The sequence below is a fragment of the Cetorhinus maximus genome, chromosome 3, assembly GCF_964194155.1.
Source record: "Cetorhinus maximus chromosome 3, sCetMax3.hap1.1, whole genome shotgun sequence".
NCBI lineage: Eukaryota > Metazoa > Chordata > Chondrichthyes > Lamniformes > Cetorhinidae > Cetorhinus > Cetorhinus maximus.
This window is the reverse complement of record NC_135881.1, coordinates 94708619-94729407: the sequence shown is the minus strand read 5'-3', so window position 1 is coordinate 94729407 and position 20789 is coordinate 94708619. Positions and strand designations below refer to the sequence as shown.

The following is a 20789-nucleotide window of genomic DNA, read 5'->3' as shown; positions in this document are numbered from 1 at the left end:
GCTGCTGCTGATGGTCCACAGCGTCTCATGGGTGCCCAGTCTTGAGTTGCTAGATCTGTTTGAAATCTGTCCCATTTAGCACGGTGGTAGTGCCACACAACGCAATTGAGGGTATCCTCAGTGTGAAGATGAGGCTTTGTCTCCACAAGGACTGTGCAATGGTCACTGCTACCGATACTGTCATGGACAGATGCATTTGTGGCAGGCAGGTTGGCGAGGATGAGGTCAAGTATGTTTTTTCCTCACCACCTGCCACAGACCCAGTCTAGCAGCTATATTCTTTAAGACTTGGCCAGTGGTGCTGCTACCGAGCCATCCTTGGTATTGGACGTTGAAGTCTCCCACCCAGAGTACATTCTACACCCTTGCCACTCTGTGCTTCCCCAAGTGGTGTTCAACATGGAGAAGTACTGATTCATCAGCTGAGGTGGGTGCCGTACGTGGTAATCAGCAGGAGGCTTCCTTGCCCATGTTTGACCTGATGCTATGAGACTTCTTGGGGGCCGGAGTCGATGTTGAGGACTCCCAAGGCAACTCCCTCCCGGCTGTATATCACTGTGCCGCCACCCAGGGATGTTGATGGTGGTGTCTGGCATCAGGCTGTTGCTTGACTAGTCTGAGAGACAGCTGTCCCAATTTTGGCCCAAGCCCCCAGATATTAGTAAGGAGGACTTTGTAGGGTCAACAAGGCCTAGGTCGATGCCAGGTGATGCGTCTGGCTCCATTCCTTTTTATTGGCTGAGTGACTTGCTGGGCCTTTTCACAGGGCATTTACAACCACATTACTGCAGATCTGGAATTACATGTAGGCCAGACAAGGTGAGGATGGCAGATTTCCTTCCCTAAAGAACATTAGTGAACCAGATGTTTTCATGGTTATCAGCTAATTTTTAGCTTCAGATTTTTGAATTCTGCCATGGTGGGACTCAAACACTGGCCCCCAGAGCAATTCCCTGGGTCTCTGCATTGCCAGCCTAGTGAAAATACCACTATGCCACTGCCTCCTCCCTCAAAAGGCCTATGTTAATTTTCAGTAATCTCTTTCTATTTACATAACTATCGAAGCATTTCTTTTATGTGTCTTGCTAGTCTATTCTCATTTTCTTTCCTTTCCTTATCAATTTCTTGGCCCACTTTTGCTGAAGTTTAAAATCCTCTCAGTCCTCGCACTTACTATTTTTTGCAACATAAACTTCTTCCTTTGATTTAATACTATCTTTAACTCCTTATGTTAGCTCCAGTTGGTCCTCTTTTCTATGGGATTTTTACACCTTAAAGGAATATGTATTTGTAACAAATTCTTCACACGCATAGGCATTGGGTAACAGAATAAATGGATAGTGGATTGATTAGCTAACAGGATACCACCATACCCATTAATGGAGTTTCCCAATTTGCCTTAGTTCACCCCTCATATTTATGTAGTTAACATTCAGATTTTGGAAGTGAGGCTAATGTCTTAATTCAATATAAAATTCCATCACGTTATGCTCACTCTTCCCTAGAGGCCCCTTTACTACAACCTTATTAATTAGCCCTTTCTCATTTCACAATACCAGATGTGAAATAACCTATACTCTCGTTGGTCCCTTGATGTATTGATCTAGAAAATGGTCTTGTATATATTCCATTATTATACACTGGTACTGCAAATTTTTTTCACCCAATTTATATGAAGATTATAGTGCTCCATCTGTACTGTTTTACCCTTGTTATATTTACCTCTAATTTCCTGAATTATACTCTGCCCTACACTACAACTAATGTAAAGAGGCCTATAAACAACACCCACAAATGTTTCTGATGAACAGTCATTGACCTGAAATGTTAACTCTTGTTTGTCTTGACACGTACATGGTCTGACCTGAGTATTTCCTGCATTTTCTGTTCCTATTCTCACCAATATTTTCTGACCCCTGCTGTTTCTTGGCTCCACCCAAATTGATTCTACTTCTTGATTTTCTGAGTTAAGTTTCTCTCTACTGCCTTTATTCCGTTATTTATTATCAGGGCTACCCATCCTCCTTTTCCCCTTTGCCTATTTCTTCTAAAAGTTAAGTCTCCTTGGATGTTTAGTCCCCAATCTTGGTCATTTTGCAACTGTATCTCCATAATGACTGAGATCAAAACTGTTTCTATCTGGGCTATTAATTCATCTAACTTGTTTCAAACATTCAGATTTGGTGCCTCCAACTTATCTTAGTCACTAATGCCCTGTTACTTTTGTTACTTCCAGTCTGTTCTTGACACACACTGCTTATTTTTATTCAAAAGGCTGCTCTGCTCTAGAGCTTTGACATTTCTCTTGTTGCTTTTGAATTTTCCTTTTTCCTGAGTATTCCCGCTGCGCTCCCTGCCACCCCTCATCTCTTTGAAGCTTCAGCTCCTGACTCAATCTCCCCTCTGGCTCTCGGCTCCCGCCCTTTACAATTTCCCTCTGGCTCTCGGCTCCCGCCCTTTACTATCTCCCCTCTGGCTCTCGGCTCCCGCCCTTTACAATCTCCCCTCTGGCTCTCGGCTCCCGCCCTTTACAGTCACCCCTCTGGCTCTCGGCTCCCGCCCTTTACAATTTCCCTCTGGCTCTCGGCTCCCGCCCTTTACAATCTCTCCTCTAGCTCTCGGCTCCCGCCCTTTACAATTTCCCTCTGGCTCTCGGCTCCCGCCCTTTACAATCTCCCCTCTGGCTCTCGGCTCCCGCCCTTTACAATCTCCCCTCTGGCTCTCGGCTCCCGCCCTTTACAGTCTCCCCTCTGGCTCTCGGCTCCTGCCCTTTACAGTCTCCCCTCTGGCTCTCAGCTCCCGCCCTTTACAATTTCCCTCTGGCTCTCGGCTCCCGCCCTTTACAATCTCCCCTCTGGCTCTCGGCTCCCGCCTTTTACAATCTCCCCTCTGGCTCTCAACTCCCGCCTTTACAGATCTTCTCTGTTAGTAATTTATTTTTTGAGTTCAATAGTTTTGATGTGACTGTTGATGTTACTGTGGGGTATCTATGGTCTCTTTGTTATTCATATATGTTTTTTAGAAGTTACAACTAACATGCTGACCTCAGACTTCGTTTTGCATCTATAACAGTCTTAAAACGCTAGGTTCCTGAAACCAATCCGCAGAATTCCCTTACGAGACAACATTTAAACTCTTAAGATATCAGAGGTTGTTTAATTAGAGCAATTCAACTTTCTGGCCTTTTAAGATACAACCCATCTTACACTTGACTTTGCCTTAATATATTTACCCTTTGCTCATTCTATACTAGCTTATCAGAATTTCCTCTGCTTCCCAAACCATACTGCCTGCATTTTCTGCTCTGCTATCTCATTGCTGCTTCCCACATCTCACTCATTGCTCCCTGTTTCACAGCATACTACAACAAACCCATTAATATTTCCATAAAGGCATTAATTGAATCATTTTGAAATCTCCAAGCTTGGCAAGTGTTTAAATAGTAAATTGAACGATGGGATGTTTGCTAAATGGATTTTTAGAATAGTTTAGAGACTGTAATGCATAATGTATTGTAACCTGTTAATTTCATTATTTTTAGGATACTGAGCATAAGTGCCTCCTCCTCTGTGGACGCAAACTTAACTGTGGACAGCACAAGTGTGAGGAGCCTTGCCACCGAGGAAATTGTCAGAATTGCTGGCAAAGTAGTATGTGGAAAGTCATAAAATATATTTGCATAGTAATTTGATTCAGTGTCCATGAGCTTTTAAATAAGTAAGCTTTTAAATCTACTGCACTGCAAAATTTGTAATGCTTTCTTGTGAATCAGAGGACAATCCTTCAGTGATCTCATGGTTGAAGAAATATCATTGGTTTGGGGTAGCAATCTCCAATTTGCCTTATATAATAAACCACTTTCAGTTACTGTTTAGCTTATGTATTGTTTATAAAATGGAGAAGAGAGCAATGCTTACAATAAATTATATAGATTGCAGCTAGTCTGAGGACAAAAGCCCTACAGACAACTCTCAGAATTATCTTTTGTGTGTCCACGAATGCTTCTCTGCTCCCCTTACGGAAAGTCAGGGTGCTCCTACCCTGGACTGCCACTTCCTTCCATAAGACCCTCTCAAAATCTTGAGACTTCCCTGGAAGCCAGTGGGCAGCCAAGAGGAACCCAACTTTGCCTGTCAGAAACAGCTCTGCACTCTGTGCCTGTTACAGGGGTAAAGTGGATAGACAGCATTTAAATAAGGCTCAGTGGTTAAAATTGGCATGCTCTCCTGCTACCTTGCCAAACTGCAAGTTAACTCCCACTAGAAACCCACTTGGATTTAAACTCTGTCCGAAAATTCACTCTTTCTCCCTCTTTCCCCTTCTCTCCATTTTTTCTAGCCCACTCTATTAGTGCAACAGTCAATTTCTTAATCTGTTATTGCCTACATGTAGACTGTAGGTTTCCAGCATATGGCAATGCAAACTGTTGTAAGCTAGATTTTACAATTAATTCAACATTTGCTGTTTAGGCTTTGATGAGCTAACATGTCATTGTGGCAAATCAGTGATCTATCCTCCAGTACCATGTGGCACTAGACCTCCAGAATGCAAAAACCCCTGCATCAGGGAACATGAGTGTGATCATCCAGGTAAGAGAGAATAGCTCCACCAGCTTGTTCATGAAATTAAAAGCTTTTTGTTGTAGAATAGCTATCAAAGCATACTGTTTTAAAATGCATACACTTACATGAATGGTATGGACAGATAAATTCAATTTAGCAACTTAAATTTGCAGAGGATATTTAAAGAGGGGGATACCAAAGATCTACAGAATGACTTAGGACTGGAAATGGGACTGAGAGATAGGGTCCAGAGTTTCTGATGGGGTCCAAACAGGAGCACTTCAAGCTTCCTAAACCTGAGCTGCAAGAAATTATTGGAACGACGGCAAATGAAATATGATACGGACAAATGTAAAATATTGCGCATCAGCAGAAAAATGAATGGTGTTAAATGCTACGGGCTATTGTTGAAAGTTCAAGGAATATTAATAAATTTGGCTATAGCATGCCTATACTGTCAAACAGAAATCAAAGTAAACAATTATATAGCTGAAATAGTGGAGTAAAAGTCTGATGCAGTCATAATGAAACAGTACAGTGCATTGGCCAGACCGCACTGTTATTACAAACATATGAACAACAGTGTCTAGGTCTGGTCTCTAAGATGCAAGGAAGACAGTTAGGCCTTGAAGGTGGTGCAGAGAAGAGCCCTATCCTTTGAGGCAGATAATGATTTATGAAGATGGGCCATGGAGACTTCAACAGCAATTTGCACTTAATTAGCACTTTTAACATAGCTAAATAACCCAAGACAATTTACAGTTGGCTCAGACCCAGATGAGAATGAGAGAAATTACAAGAGGTGGCCAATAATGCAATGAGATGTAACAGAGTGGAAGTTAAGGGAGAGAGTTTCAGAAAGTGGGGCTAAGATGGCTGAAGCTCTTCCATCAGTTGTAGAATTTGGTGGGGGGAGAGTGATGCACAATAAACTCACATTGGTAGAGTAGAGGGTGTGGACAGAAACATGGGCTGGAGGATGATGCAAAGATAGTGAGAAGTGAGCCCATGAAGGATTTGAGAACAAAAATATTGAAATTAGTGTGCTAAACAGCAAATGAAGGCATAGGTGTGGTCATTAGTTCTGGGTGAATTAAAGTTTGTGTTTGTTAAATCTTGGTGTGCCAATGAGGAGGGTTTTGGAAACACTGATGACAAAATGATTAAATAGGATGGTGGTACAAGGAGAAAGGAAATAGTAATGAGACAAGTAAAGAAACAAGTGGTGGGTCGGGAGGTGTTGTCTACTGGCATAGCAGAATCATCACTAACAACTGCCAAACAAAGAAAATGGGAAAGAGGTTATAATCTGAAATAGTTGAACTCATTGTTAAGCCTGGAAAGCTGTAAAGTGCCTAATTGAAAGATGAAATATTGTTCCTCGAGCTTGCATTGAGCTTCACTGGAGCGGTTGAGGCAGAGATCAGAGTGGGATTGAGGCAGAGAATTAAAATGACAGGAAGCTCAGGGTCACGTGAACTGAATGGAGGTGTTTCACAAAGCAGTCACCAGTCTGCATTTGGTCTCTTCAATGTAAATGAGACTGCATCATGAGCACCCAATGCAGTACACTAAATTGAAAGGAGTACAAGTAAATTGTTATTTCACCTGGAAGGAGTATTTGGGGCCCTGGATGGTGGAAAGGGAAGAGGTAAAATGGCAAGTGTTGTATCTTAGTGTTTCCAGAATTTGCTGTTTTTATTTGATTTCCAGCATTCTCGGTATGTTGCTTTTGTCTTCAGACTTTGGTGAGGTTCAATCTGGAACTAACAAAGGCACGAATGAGTGTTTCGGCAGCAATACCATTTAGGATACATAGGTGTACTGGGTACAACAATGGAGCCTAGGTGCACATTAGAGCTGACTCTACTAGCAAATTGTAGATGTGCTAGCTGTACTAGGGAATATAGTACTTAACCCAAGAGAAGCAATACCATAGAAGTGGACCATGGAAAGGCCGCAGAAGAAGATGGTGCAGTCAACAGGGCTGAAAGTTGCAGTGAGGTTGAGGAGGAGGATGAAGGATACATTGTGGTCACACAACAGGTACATGGAATATAGCTTTGGACTTTGGGTAGGACAAAAACCAGATTGAAGTGATTTGAACCGGGAGAAGTGGACAGAAAGTTGGGTCGTAACAACTCTTTCCATAATCTTAAACTGAGGTTGGAGATGGGACTTCACAGTCTTAAATGGAGGTGACTGAGAGGGTGCCACAGGGGGAAGAAACAAATTACATGGAAAAGGTAGATTTGGGACTCTACAAATTAAAACATGATCATTGAACAAGGGCATTGATTCAAATTCTGAAAGACGAATTTAGGTTTAATGCCAATAAGGCTTACATCATGTAAAAATAACCACTGTGTGGAATTGATTTCTGACTAAAGTAGTGGATGTAAAAGCCATGGATTAAAGCAACAAATATTGGATGCCGTGATGAGGGGGATTTGAGGGCCTGTTAAGTTGTTTCTGTTGGATGGACGTGAATAGGGTGGAAGGCTTCCTTAACTGTAGCTTATTTTGCTTATTCTTTCTTTATCCATGTGCTGGTACAAATTTCTTCATGATGTAAGTGTTTTGTGAGTAAGTTGTTTTAAATTGAATGTAGCTGAAATTTATATTTGCAATTTTGAATTCAGACTTTTAACTAATTGACTTAAAACTAACTCACTAGGATGATATAATACTGTACTGTGTGCTGCTGATTTTAGCACTGATGATGTAGGAGATGGATGCCAACCTAGAAGTTAAGGAATTGGAGAGCAAGAGATTGGGGAAGAGTGAAGGCATAGTTAGAGCGAAAGAGAGAGGTTCTCTGGAGCTTTTTGAAAACGGAGAGAGGCGACAAACGATAATGAAAGAATCCTAGAGTCCAAGATTGCAATATGTGAAAAATTGGCTTCTAATGGATCGGAAGAAGCGGTGATGTACAGTAGAGGAACTAAATTTATTAAACTTGCAGATATGCATTCCTTTGTGATGAGACACCTTGCTGTGGTTCAGAAGCTAAGCAGCCATTAATGGCCTCCTTCAATTAACTCACTTTTTTAAAGCAAGTTCAAGCACTGGAAAATAATTCCAAAGAGATCTTTGTATTTGCTGCCTTTCTCTAATTTTTGTAATGCTATGAATTTTTTCTTCACTTATGTGCTTTTGAATATTTTCTTTCTTTCTCCATATTTTTGGTAACCTTTTATTTCATGCACCCTCCACTACCATTTATCTTTTCCCCTTTCTGTCCACCTTCATTCACCTTCTGTCAACACAATCTTCGGTGTCTTGCAAAACAATTAGTGATTTCGTATTTGTGGAAATTCCTGCCTCAAATGCAAACTGGCATTTGAGGAAGAGCAAAGAAAAGGTACCAGCTGGATGAGGAGTTTCACATTCTTGTTTCCTCGATGAATTTCAGAACAATGGCCATATGTTTTCCTGATGTCACTTTTCTTCCCTTTTCTTTGCTTATAATCCTGCTCAATTTGCTGGTACCCTCTCCCCAGAGCCTCTGCCTTGATTTCCCAGAATCCAGGATGTATGATGCGTACCTGTCTGTGAAATTGTTTTTCCTTAGGGTTTTACTTATGCAGAACTATACCTACTATGGTCAGCCTCCAGTGCTTTCTCTACTATAAAGAGCAGGAAGTGTGTTAATGCATTATAATTTGCTGAAAATTTGTTTTCTTACTGCTTTCGTGAATTTTCACATACTGAAATAAAAAGCATGCTGGAAAAATGCACTGAGACTGAACAACTTCTAATTCACTTGGGAGCACTGAATTCCATCAAAATAAAGTTTCCATTGCTTGGTCTAGCTTGGTCTTTGTTATCTCAACCTTATGTCCAGTCGCTTCAGTTCTATCTTCCTCTTTATCCTGCATCAACTCTGATGGTCCTTGAGTTATAATTGAACATTTGCGGATTAGTAAAGCTGGCCAGGAGAATTTCTTTAAAGGGGGCAGGTAGTGTGGGGGTGGAAAGGTAATCTGAAGGATTACTCAGTTACTTTTAGAGATCAGAGAGTATTTATTACATGTATGTGAAATTGATTTTTTTTAATCATGAAAACTCTAATCAAGATTGGGATTGTTAATATCTGACATAGAGGGCTCTACCATTCCTAGCTGATCTGCCTACATGTCACTTCAGCTCCACACTTTGTGTTTGATTCTTGATGACCTCAGGATAATTGGGGATAAACAACAAATGCTGCCTTGTCAATGTTGCCTATACCTTAACGAAAAAACTTTTTTAACACACAACTCTCCCTTGGGAGATAAATAGGTGGGATAGAATCCATTACTGGTTAGATTTTATGTGGTTTGTTGAAGGAATGGGTCAGATGACTACTTATTTATATTTTCAACCAAGAAAATGCAGTTTTATTTTCTAAATGTTATGACTGTCATCGTTTATCTATCTCAAAATGAAATGGCAAGACCACAGCCACTGACTGAAAATAATAACTCAAATTATGATAGTTTTGCTACTTTCTGTTGCTAAATGTGATTTTTGAATTATTTACTTATCTGTTCTTTTGCTGGTTTATGGAACCACTTGCTCATTCCCATCTCCTCATTTCATGTTGCATTTTTCTCTGCTTTCCTTTTTGGCCCCATCACCAATATTTCTTGCCCTTTACTCCAAAGTTCAAGTATCACCACCTGCCTCTCCTTCCCCACCCCTCCATTCTCACTGGTGGGGGTTCTACTGCTGAATCTCCTTAATCCTCCAGATCAGAGTTAATCACCCTGATTTGTAACTTGCCTCTACTCCTTTTATCTGAAGCTGCTGCTATTCTGGAGTCAAGGGGTCCTCTCCCCCCCCCCCCCCGACAAGCTATGAATTTACCCCAAGTAACATCACCATTAAGCAGGAGCCTATAGTGATAAGTCAGAAAGCAGAGCATGACCAACTTTCTGGATTCCAGGATAAAAATGAAGCCTCGATTTTCCCCAGCCCTAGTGCCTTTAACCCCTACCTCTATGACTGTAGAAGGTATATGTGCCTTTTCATAGGAGAAGGTTAGATAAGCTAAATCTTCTATTATGTACATAAAGATGATTCATTCTGTTCATGTTCTCATCTCCTAAATTTCTAGTCTCGACATGGCACTCAGTTTACTGCAATAAAGCTGTAATTAAAGCATTTCCTAAAATGTATTTCAAATTGTAGTGTATAAGTATTTTGAAGTGTATAAGTATTTTAGACTGTCATTCATGTTCATTTTGTTACATTCCTAGTGTTCCACAATTGCCATAGTGAGGAGAAATGCCCACCTTGTACCTACCTCACTCAAAAATGGTGCATGGGGAAACATGAAGTAAGTATAGCTGAAGAAAACTAAACTTATTTTGACATTTGTTGCTCCTAGTCAGACTATATATTTAAAATAAAACTGAACATCCATCTCTTCTCTGGTATTTTGGTGAATCCAGTGGTGATACCAGCTAATCACTTCTGAAAATGTCAATTGCTGCTGGCCATTGAAATCCATCTGAAATCCAGCAGACTTGGAGAACTTTATGAAAGCACACAAAGGATGCAAATAACCAATGAAAAATGACAAAAAACTTGGAAGAAATATTGAAGCTAACAAACAGCAAAAATTTTTATAAATATGTTAAGAGAAGAAAAGTGGTAAAGGGGAATATGGGCCTATTGAAAACAGACACGGGTGACACTAAAATGGACACTTGCTGAATGAATACTTTGTATTCATTTTTGCAGTAGAGGAAGAGAACAAAATACCAGTGGTACAAGGGAACCTAAAAATAAGTTGAGAGGAAGGAACTTAATGGATTTAATAGAAGCGTTTTTAAGTGTGGTAATGGAACAAATAATGGGACTTAAACCCTGGGACCTGATAATTTCCGTCCCTAGAGTATTAAAAAGAAATGCATGTGGAAATTCCAGATGCATTAATCATGATTTTCCAAGAATCACAAGATTCATGAATTGTACCTTTTGTTTGGAAAATTGCAAACTTCGCTATTATTTAAGGAGAGCAAGGGAGAAACCAAGAAACTACAGACCTGTCAGTTTAGCATCAGTTGCAGGGAAGTTATTGGAATCTATCATCAGGAATAGATTGACTAAGCACTTGAACAAGTGCAAGGATGTTGGGGTCAAGGGTTTGGTTTTGAGGAAAGGGGCGATGACAGCAGATTTAAAGGAAAGAGAAATAACACCTGAGAAAAGTGTTTACATAATTGGCTAACTTGCCTCCAGAATTGGAGATTTAAAACAAATTAAAAACAAAACATTGTTACTTTTCTTTATTTCTTTATCTCTCAATCTCAACTTCCTTTCCCTCTCTATTTCGTATTCTGTACATGATTTTACATTGAATTAAATATTCTAATTTATACTTCCTGGTTTCAATACCCATTGTCTCAGTGAGGCTGCTTCATTCTGGTTGAAGAGACACTCGGGATGGAATTTAATTTTTTCCCCCTCCCATACTGGAAACCGGTTGGGATGTGGGGGACCTGTATAATTGGTGGGAAGGCTCGAAGTGGAGAGCCTGTTGACTTTCCGACAACCCCCCAACACCTCCCAAGTAAACCAGGGACTGGAAGGTCAAGGATGACCTTCTTTCAAGTGTCATTTATTTTATGGAGTGTAAGGGTCAGAATGTTAGGATTGTTAACCATGACTTGAGGCCTTTAAGTGACCAATTGAGGGCCACTTAAAGGCCTCCTCCAAATGTTGCTGGTATTCTACCAGTGGCTGTGGGGGGTGGGAGCTGTACACCACATGGCAAGGCCTCCCTGCAGGGGCAGAGGCCCACCTGATTAGACACCCTGTGCCCAGAAGTGCTGGCTGATAGACGGCACCACAGCTGTGGTGAGTAAATTCAGTCCACAGTTTCAGGCCTGCTCACACAAACCATTGGTCCCCTGTAGAGGATGCCATCCTGAAAAGGTGGTTGTGTAAAAGCTGACGAAAAATCTGTGGGCAGCAATTGTAATAGACAGCAAGTGATGTTCCTTCATTGCTGACTATAAAATCCAGGCTACTGTATTAGAATACTTACAGTTTTAATAATCCAAGTTCACTCAGGAGCTTTCAAATGCCATTTATTTAATGGAGTGTAAGGGTCAGAATGTTAGGATTGTTAATCATAGAACATTAGAATGGACGTGTTGAGACAGTACAGAAGATCAAAGCCTCTTCCCATTCTGTGTTGTAAGGCTAGTGAGGGATCCTGTAATTAAAAACAAAAGCGGCTGTGTTCTTTTAGAAGAGTAACTGTTAAGAAATTGGTAAGTTTAGCTTTGTTTTTGCTCAGAACTGTCCATACATTGCAGACATTACTACTTCTCCATTGCACAATAATTTTTCAAAATGATTTATTATAAACAACTACCTGTTTTGGAAACATTCACCCATATAATATAGATATCAGCTTGCCATTGTTTTGTAGCGCTACTCTGATGGTCACAATGTGTGTTGAAACCATAAATCAATCACACTATACTGCTCATTAATGGCTGATTGTACATTTTCAAAGCCAACTGCAGAATTCACAGCACTGTCTTTTGATTGACTGTTCGTTTGGATGCTTATAGAGTGACATTTGCAGTGAATCTGATGTTACATGGATTAATGCAATGCTTTCTTTTCCAGATGCGGAACAACATTCCTTGTCACCTTACAGGCATTTCTTGTGGGCTTGCTTGTAACAAACTCTTGCCCTGTGGAATGCACAAATGTAAGAAGATTTGTCACAAAGGCGACTGTGTTACCGAGGAACAATGTAAACAACCCTGCATCATTCCACGGCCTGACTGTAGTCATCCTTGCTCATCTCCATGCCACCCAGGTTCACCCTGCCCAAAGACCCCATGCTATGCAGAGGTATGTTTATGGTGTATGGTTTCTGGTCAGAATATCAAATAAGTTAGTGGAAGTAAAATTAAAAAAAAAATGTTTGCAAAACATGCTATGACATCCAAAAGCACCTTGAGGTCAGGGAGTTACATTTGAAATCCAATCAATGTTATTATGTCAGCAAATATGGCAGCCAATGTACAAAACTGCCCCAAAAACAGTAATGAATGAATGAAATAAAAACAGAAAATGCTGGAAATTCTTTTTTTTTTTTAATTTCAGATTTCCAGCATCTGTAGTATTTTGCTTTTGTAAATGAATGAGTGACCTGTTCATCTATTTTTGGTGGTAGTGTCATGGGAAGAATTTTGGCCTGGGCACTGGGAGAGCTCATGCTGTAGTGGCATGGAATTATTTTGCATCCACTTGAGCAGGAAGCTGTGCTCTTGCTTTAACATCTTGTCCTAACAATGCTGCAATGTAGTATTCCCTCAGTATCTCTCTGGGTATGCGTCAAGATGTTAATCTGCAAGCCTGTACATCTTTTAAAGAGCAATTCAAATATGTATGAGTGTTGTGAAAATGAAGATGAAGGAAGCAGTTGCATCAATAGATTCAAGCCTTACACTGTCAGATCTCAGTGTTTTGAACTTAGAGGAAAGGTGTGGCAGAAATCCTAGTTTTGCTCTTTAAAAATGCGAAATAGAGGACCAATTCAATATTAATTTGATTATTTTAAATCATTGCACAAATAATTTGATACTCTGGCTTTTGATAAAGATGTAAGTGTACAAATTAGCCACAATAGGCTAATGATTATAGCTGTTGTCTTGCAGGTGATATTATATTGCAGCTGTCAGCGCAGGAAAGAGATCATGATCTGCAGTGAGGCTTCAAGTAATTACCAGAGGTTTGTACTGCTTCCAGTTGCAGCTAATGTTGCAGTGTGAAACTTGTATATCAGACATGCAATTTGATTAATTGATGAGTCCCAATATCAGTGAATTATATTTTTCCTGTTTTTCTGGAAATGGGGGAGGGGATTTTTTTTTTTAAATTCCTCTCTTCAGCATTAACCAATTTTGTTGACTGTTGCACCGATATGCAGTCTGTTCAAATGAAGGGATTTCAGCCTTACCTACTTCCCATTACATCAGCTGTTTCTAAAATTGTACCAGTGTTCTGGCCTCAGCTGTCTTTCCTGTTAATCTATACAACTGCCTGATATGAAAATACTTATAGATCTGAACTAAATTGACCCTTCACAAGCCTGAACTTAGAGCATTGCTTGTGAGCAAGAAGCAGGGGTCTCAAGTAAACCTTCCATCACAATTGGTCGATCTCCCCTTGCCATCCCTGCCCATGCCCACAACCCCAACCCTTATGCCCCACCACCTTTCCCAGACTCCTGATTACCAGTCAGATAGCCCTCAGCTCCCAACCTATGACCTTTCCTAATTACCAAAGACAGTTGCATACAATCCCTGGCTATGGCCTTCTACCACAAGCTTTCCTGACTGGCAACCTGCCAATCTGGCCAGCTGCTGGCTACTCCCCCTGTTTGGGAAGTGGAAGGAGAAGTAGGCAGGATAAAGCTAATTCTGAACAACAACCGGTGATAGTTCAGAACCAAATTGACCCTTTATTGATGTAATATGATGCCTGAGTCGGACATGTCTGCTGTACTCCAGAACACTGTTGATCAACCATCTAGTTTGGCTCACTAATTGAAACAGGGACTGGGATGCTTACCACTGGCTCCAGATCATATGCAGGCCCTAATCCCTAATCAATACGGTAGCCCTAGATAGAGAAAATTCCTAATGATCTGCTATTTAATGCTTTGAACTATCAGATGTTGATGACAGTGGCATAGTTATTTCACTAGAGTGAATTTGAACATGTTCCCTCTGGTTTGTGGGTTTTTTCACTTGTGGTTTGTGTTAATAATCATTTGACATGGTGATATATCAAGTTGTCTGGTTTTCTTGTTCTTTGCTTATATTCTTTGTAGGATAACTGCTATTTCCATGGCCAGTAAACTCTCTGACATGCATCTTGGAGACTCAGTGGAAATCAGTAAACTCATTTCTAAGAAAGAAATGAAACAGACCAGGTAAATCATTCCTCAACACGTTTGTATGTAGTTTTTGAACATTAGATTATATTAGGGTAGTTTTTAATCAATAGTTTAATTTTCCAAGCTGAAAATGTAAAATATGTTGCAAAAGCTTACCTAAATGGCTCAAAAGTTTTTGAATTATTGGTCTGTATTAGCCAAGTGAGCAGGATGTATTTTTGTATTACTTTTCCCAGTGTTTAAAAGGTTTAATTGATATATTTAGTATTAATTATAAGGAATCCTACTGCTCACAAATCAATGTATTTTGGAAAGTTGTATAGGCTATTCAGTGCTTGACGTAAAGTGTAAGTGCCAGGATGGCTGTGTTGGTATAAAATTGCTGCTTTTCCATGCAGGTTGGAGTGTGATGAAGAATGTGCAACAGTAGAAAGAAACAGGTGGGTTATTCAGTGATACAATGATATGGATTTGGACACATTTGTTTGGAATTAAATTTGTGCTCTGGTACTCCCATAAAATAAATGCATGTTGCCTTTTAGCTTAATATAAGACTGCCTAAGCCTGATTTAGCTTTATAGATTTTCGGCTCACTCTGAATAATGGAGGAAAAAACACCATTGCTACGGTGATTGATTTGCTCAAGCACTAGGAATAGCTTTATTATCCTGCACAAAAAAAAAAGTACTGTGTGCAGCTGTAGTTGCCAACACTCAAATGTGATGCACATTCATTGGAGAAAGTACATAAAAGAGCAAGAAGTGTAACGGGGATGAGCTATGAAGAAAGATTAGAAAATCTAGCAAGAAGAAAGCCAAAGGAGGAAGAGAAAAGGGACTTCATTGAGTTATAGAAATCATTAACTTCCCTAGCTAACATGAAACCAATATAGTTACCTCCTAGCTTCATCAGGCCAGTAGGAGGAGAGGACATGAACCTTGGTGAAAAGTAAATTTAAACTATACTCTTAAGGGTGATGGACGCTTGGAAATATCTATTAGATAAGGTAGTTGAGTCAAAGTTAGAAGAGTTGAATTTGGATACCAGGCTGGGTGAACAGAAATATTAAATCTTTTTCTTCTAGTGTTCTTAAACATATAGTCTACATTTTATCTGTATATCCTCATCATACCTTTTACCCTTTACTTCTTTCCTTCCTTACTTAGTTCTGTATTTCCACAGTTATGTTCCAAGTCTAACCATAATTTGGCATTAATTTGTGCATAAATTCAACTATTAATATTCCGTTTAATTCACATGTTGTGCATTCGTGCAAAGATATGACTAGCTTAGCTTCTGTGCTCTGTGGATGTGAAATCAGTTGAATAAATGGCCTCTCATGTTCAAAAATAAACTTTGTTTCATTAATAGGCCACTGTCTTTAGTTTTTAATTTAATTTGTGGGGATTATCCATAAAGCAAGGATAGATGCACTTATGGAATACAAGTAACAAATTATTTTCTATTATGTATATTTACATTTCAAATGCTGAGTAATGCAAACAACAAAAAGCCAACAACAAAAACTTTAAAAATTGCAGGAACATTCCTGTAGGCTAATGGTGTTCACTTTATATATGAATAAATTGGATAGCACTTTCCCAGTTAAACGCAAAAATGCAGAAATTGCTGTCCGCAGTGTGCTGTCCCTCCAAAAGCTATGCGAAAGAGGCATCTCGCCATCTGGCTCCTCAGTGAAATGTATTAAATAGTGTGAAATTCCTGCACTGGCATCAAGAATGCAAGCTAAACTCACCATGAAAAGTAAGGATTTGTCCATTCCAGCCTAAATACAATTTTAACGGTGTGATATTACTGTCAAATAACATCTGTGGCACTGAAAATTAACTTTCCCAAGCATGGAGTTGCATTCTTTCAGATTTTAATTATTAGAGTTTTTTCCCCCGATCCAATTTTTTTTTACTTTCGTCTCATCTTACTCTATTTTTTTCCTTCTTTCAGTTTCTGTACCTAAATTGACATTGAATTCATGATTCTAACTTCATGAGTCAGACTCTGTGCTTCTCGTTAATGATTCTTCAATCTCATTGATTAAGGAGATGCACGGTTGCTTGCCCTTTTCATTCAGGTACCAGATGCCCCATAGAGGGCGATATGCCGTTTGGATGTCTGGTTGCCAGTAACTTGCTGTGTGAAACCCCATACAAAACCTATGGGCTAATGCAAATCTTATGAATGGCTGCTGCCTTGAATTTGCAGTTCACAGCAGAACCTGGCCCATACCAGGTTCCAACAAACTGGTGGCAATGGGTCCGTAAGAGCAAGTAATTTTGAAAGTCTTAAAAATCATGTCTTGCTATGTAGAAATGTGTCTCTTAATAGTGTTGGCATCATACCTAAGCCCAAATCTATCACTTTGAGATACACACATTTCCATTTCCAACAGTCACCACTGGGTAGTGGTCAGGATTAGGTATTCTAGTTGACAACTTTTCCTTATCCCTAGTGCAGGAATATTGAGGACAATTATAAGGAATCTCCTATTGTCCTGGCTGAGAACCAATTCAGCATAATCTGAGGATCAAACCTCAATTACACCTTGAATAAACCCAGCTGAGTCATCAGGGAAGTTGTAAAACAAGCTTCAAAAACCATTTTTTCTGCCTTTGGCAAAGTCTGTATTTGTGGATGTAAACCAATTACCCCCCCAGCACCCAAACTCTTAATGTCCTATTTGACCCCCAGCTAAACTTCCAGCCCCATATCCTATCCATCAAATAGACTGCCTTCTTCATCTCCAGAACATTGCCCATTGCTATTCTTGATCTGCTGATGGAACACCCAGTCTCTACTTTTTCCAAATCTGTCCTAACCAACCTTTCCTTCCTCAAAAACATCAACTCGTTAAAACTCTGCTGCTGGTGTCCAAACCTATAATATTGCTCATCAAACAGCCTTGCCCTTGCTGACCTATATCATGTGTTGGCATTAGCTCAATGGTAGCATTCTCACCTCAAAGCCATAAGTTTATAAGTTTGCCTGGAGTTACTATCTATGAAGTACTTTTGAAGTGTAGTTGCTAGGGTAATTTCTGGAAGCTAAGCTCCCTGGAACACTAAGCTCCCACAAACGGTGAAATAAATGATTAGGCCACCTGTTTCACTTGTTGGATAAAGGATAAATATTAACCTGTGCATCAGGAGATCTCCCCTGCTGCTCTTCACGTAGTGCCATGGGATCTTTGTGTCCATCTAAGATGCACACGGGAGCCTTGGCTTAACGTCTCATCCGACAGTTGGCACCTTTGACAGTGCAATACTCCCTCTTTGCAACACTGATGTCAGTCTGGATTATGTGCTCAAGATCCTTGAGTGGGACTTGAACCCACAGTCTTCAGGCTGAGACAAGAGTGCTTTCATTGAGCCACAGCTGACACTGAAAGGTTGACCTGGCTGCTAGCAGAGTATAGTATTGATTCATTAACCTCTAGTTTATAGGCACTGCAGCTTCTGTGCCACTCTGCTCAGATGTCATTAGTGCTAACCTGTCTGTAATGCAGAAGTCTTTAAATTCCCCCTTGCTGTTCCCAAGTGCTTATTATGTTTTTATGTATATATTTTTAACAGGCGAGTAGCAGATGCTTTAAATATTAACCCTGCCTCAGATCCATTTCACGTTCGCAGTCTAGGATCCAAATACAGTGACAGTCTGAAGGAAGATGCAAGGTAAGCAATGATTGATGATTGGAAGCTTTGAAAATCAGGTGTAGAAATGTGAAAAACAATTTTAAAATTGTATCTGAGTATATAACGACCTGGCTACAAAGCTGATGGATTACTTAGTTTTAATATATGGATATTTCATGCTAGTACAATGACTCACTTTAAGTTGGCAAACAGTACTCATGGCCAAATGTAGAATTTTTGCTGCTCAAAAAGAGTGGCCAAAATGCTGAAGTTCATACATGATCAGTGAGCAACTGAGCAAGAGACACATTTTGATGAAATCCTTCATCCATTTGTGATGAATATCACCTGATATGTGCAACATTTTCTGTTTTTGTTTTAGATTGCCAACGTTAATGGTTGTTGTGTTTTTATACAAATACTGTAATTTTTCATTTTCTTTGGGGACCCTGACATTTTTTGTCATAGACAACTCTGGTGCTTTTTGCTCAAATATGATTTGTACATAAGTGAACTTGTTCATGTTCTTGAGAGTTGTCAATTTAATGTCATTCATTAACTTTCGCTTTGCTACTATACAATTAAATTGTGCTCTTTGACCTTTAATTTTTCTTTTACAAAATAGAAGAATGGACATTGGCAGTACAGTTCATGAGTATTACTGAAAAAAGAGACATGCTGTTGAAGCTTTTCATCTTGCATTCATCAGGACAGATTCAAGAATGCCAAATTTAAAAGGAAGCAACAATTTATGCTGCATAGAAAAGGTGCTGATTGGTTGGCAAATTGACTTATGGTTGAAACATTCCCGTGGAGAATGCACTAGGGGTTGAGTCAACCAGCCCGTTTTGCGAAACTTCGAACATAATGTTTAACATTAGATGTGATTCCATGATTGGACAGTACTTGAACAATCCTGAGTGTGCTAAGAATTACACTAATGACCAATATCAATTGGACCCGCAATGTGGCTCACTTACTAGAAGCTGCATGCATATATTCATACACAGGGACCCATCCTCTGCAGGCAAAAGGAACACGTCCAGGCATTGTGCCTTTTTTTAAAATTAAAAATGCAGAGGACAATAGCTCCTTGGTGCATTCTCCATGGCCTCAACCAATCAGGATCGACTTGCCAACCAATCTTTTCTCGTGCAGTATAAATTTTTGCTCCCTCTGAAATGTGGGCTTTCTTGCATCTGTCCTGATGAGTGCAAGACGAAAGGCTTTGACAGCATGTCTGTTTTTCAGCAAAACAGAAAAACCTAAAGCAGCTAGTTTACCTTTGGACGATTGAGTTCAGGATTCTCATTCTTTTCATTGAAAGATTTAAGAAAACGCACCTACTCCATATTTTGTGTTCCGAGGAGTATTGTACAATCTGGGCATGTGCTGCCCACATAGTTAGGGATTAATATGAAACGTGAAAAAGCTAGCTATAAAAATGAATCCATTTGGAGTGGTCAAAAATGAAGAATATAAAATGGTCTATTTAATTGAAAATTATTTAATTATGTATAATGGTCACAACAACTAAATCCATCAGGAGATGGCATGCCCTGGAAATTTCACTTGATTAAATGTAAACTTTATTGTAACTAAATGTGTATTAGCATGTTCTCAATTTTCTGATTCTCTTGATGCATTCAAACATGGGCCTGTCTTCCTTTATCCCTGACTAAAGGAAAGATCTGAAGTTTGTAACTGAAGTGGAAGAAGAAATTAAAGCTCTTGTAGAAGCTGTTAATAAGGTTAGTCCTGCAATTAATAATGTGCCTTTATTATTAAAATCCCATAAAACTATCACCCTGTCGAAAGGTCTGTGTACAAAAGGGCAGATAGAATGTGACAGTTCATTGTTATCTTCTTGAAGCAGAACCAGATGCGAGAAAATATTATCATTGGTGTTCAATGTTGAGCCGCAGTCGGCTTTGGAAATGGTCACCCAGCAAGTTGATGGGATATGCTATCAAGTTTAGTAAAAATATGCCCTTCTCGCACCCATCAGGAATCAAAATGGCAGAAGATATTTAAATGAAGAGAAAAGGCGATGGTGGGTTCACATGGGGTAGAAATCTTCCACTGCGGATTTCTACCACAAATTAAGGTTATTGGACTCAAAACTTGTCTTCCAGACCATTCTGCCTTACTAAAATCAAGTGAAAATACAATAAGATATTCATAAAAAGTTAATGTTCAGATAAAAGTAACAGATTGTATTAGCCACCTTACAATTTCCTAAACTAAAGACTAGAAAAACTTCATAAAATTGATGCAGTACCGTGCTATACTATGTGGCAATGAGACACAGTTTTTGTCTTGTAGCTTAGTTTTTAAAAACTTTGGGGTTATTTTGGTGAAAGGTTGAAAGAGGCTCTAAATGCACTAATAAGACATGCATGCTTGAAAATCTGACTTTAGCATGCAATCTTGGTCCTAATTTGTGATTACTGTAATTTGAACTTGCCTAGAACTGCTAAAACAGACTTATCTCTAAATATAGGTTTAGCGGTCATTGCACATGATTTTTATGAAGCAACATACATGAGCTCCACTTAGCCACCTTCTACTGAAGGTGTGAACTGTGCTGGCTGTGGCACAAGGGCATATTTCAAGAAAGCTCAGGGGCCCAACAAGAGGATACACAGGTTCTCAGATGCAGCA

The 20789-nt window shown here is 39.6% G+C and overlaps 1 protein-coding gene across 1 annotated transcript in view; it reads left to right on the top strand.

The window, feature by feature from the left end:
* nfx1 (nuclear transcription factor, X-box binding 1) overlaps positions 1-20789 on the top strand; it is a 99753-nt gene that overhangs the window by 60565 nt on the left and 18399 nt on the right. Inside the window, 9 exon segments of the mRNA XM_078538731.1 lie at positions 3542-3650; positions 4470-4589; positions 9806-9885; positions 12195-12425; positions 13235-13308; positions 14413-14514; positions 14877-14918; positions 18066-18164; positions 19810-19876. Of these exon segments, the coding sequence (XP_078394857.1) occupies positions 3542-3650; positions 4470-4589; positions 9806-9885; positions 12195-12425; positions 13235-13308; positions 14413-14514; positions 14877-14918; positions 18066-18164; positions 19810-19876 (924 nt within the window).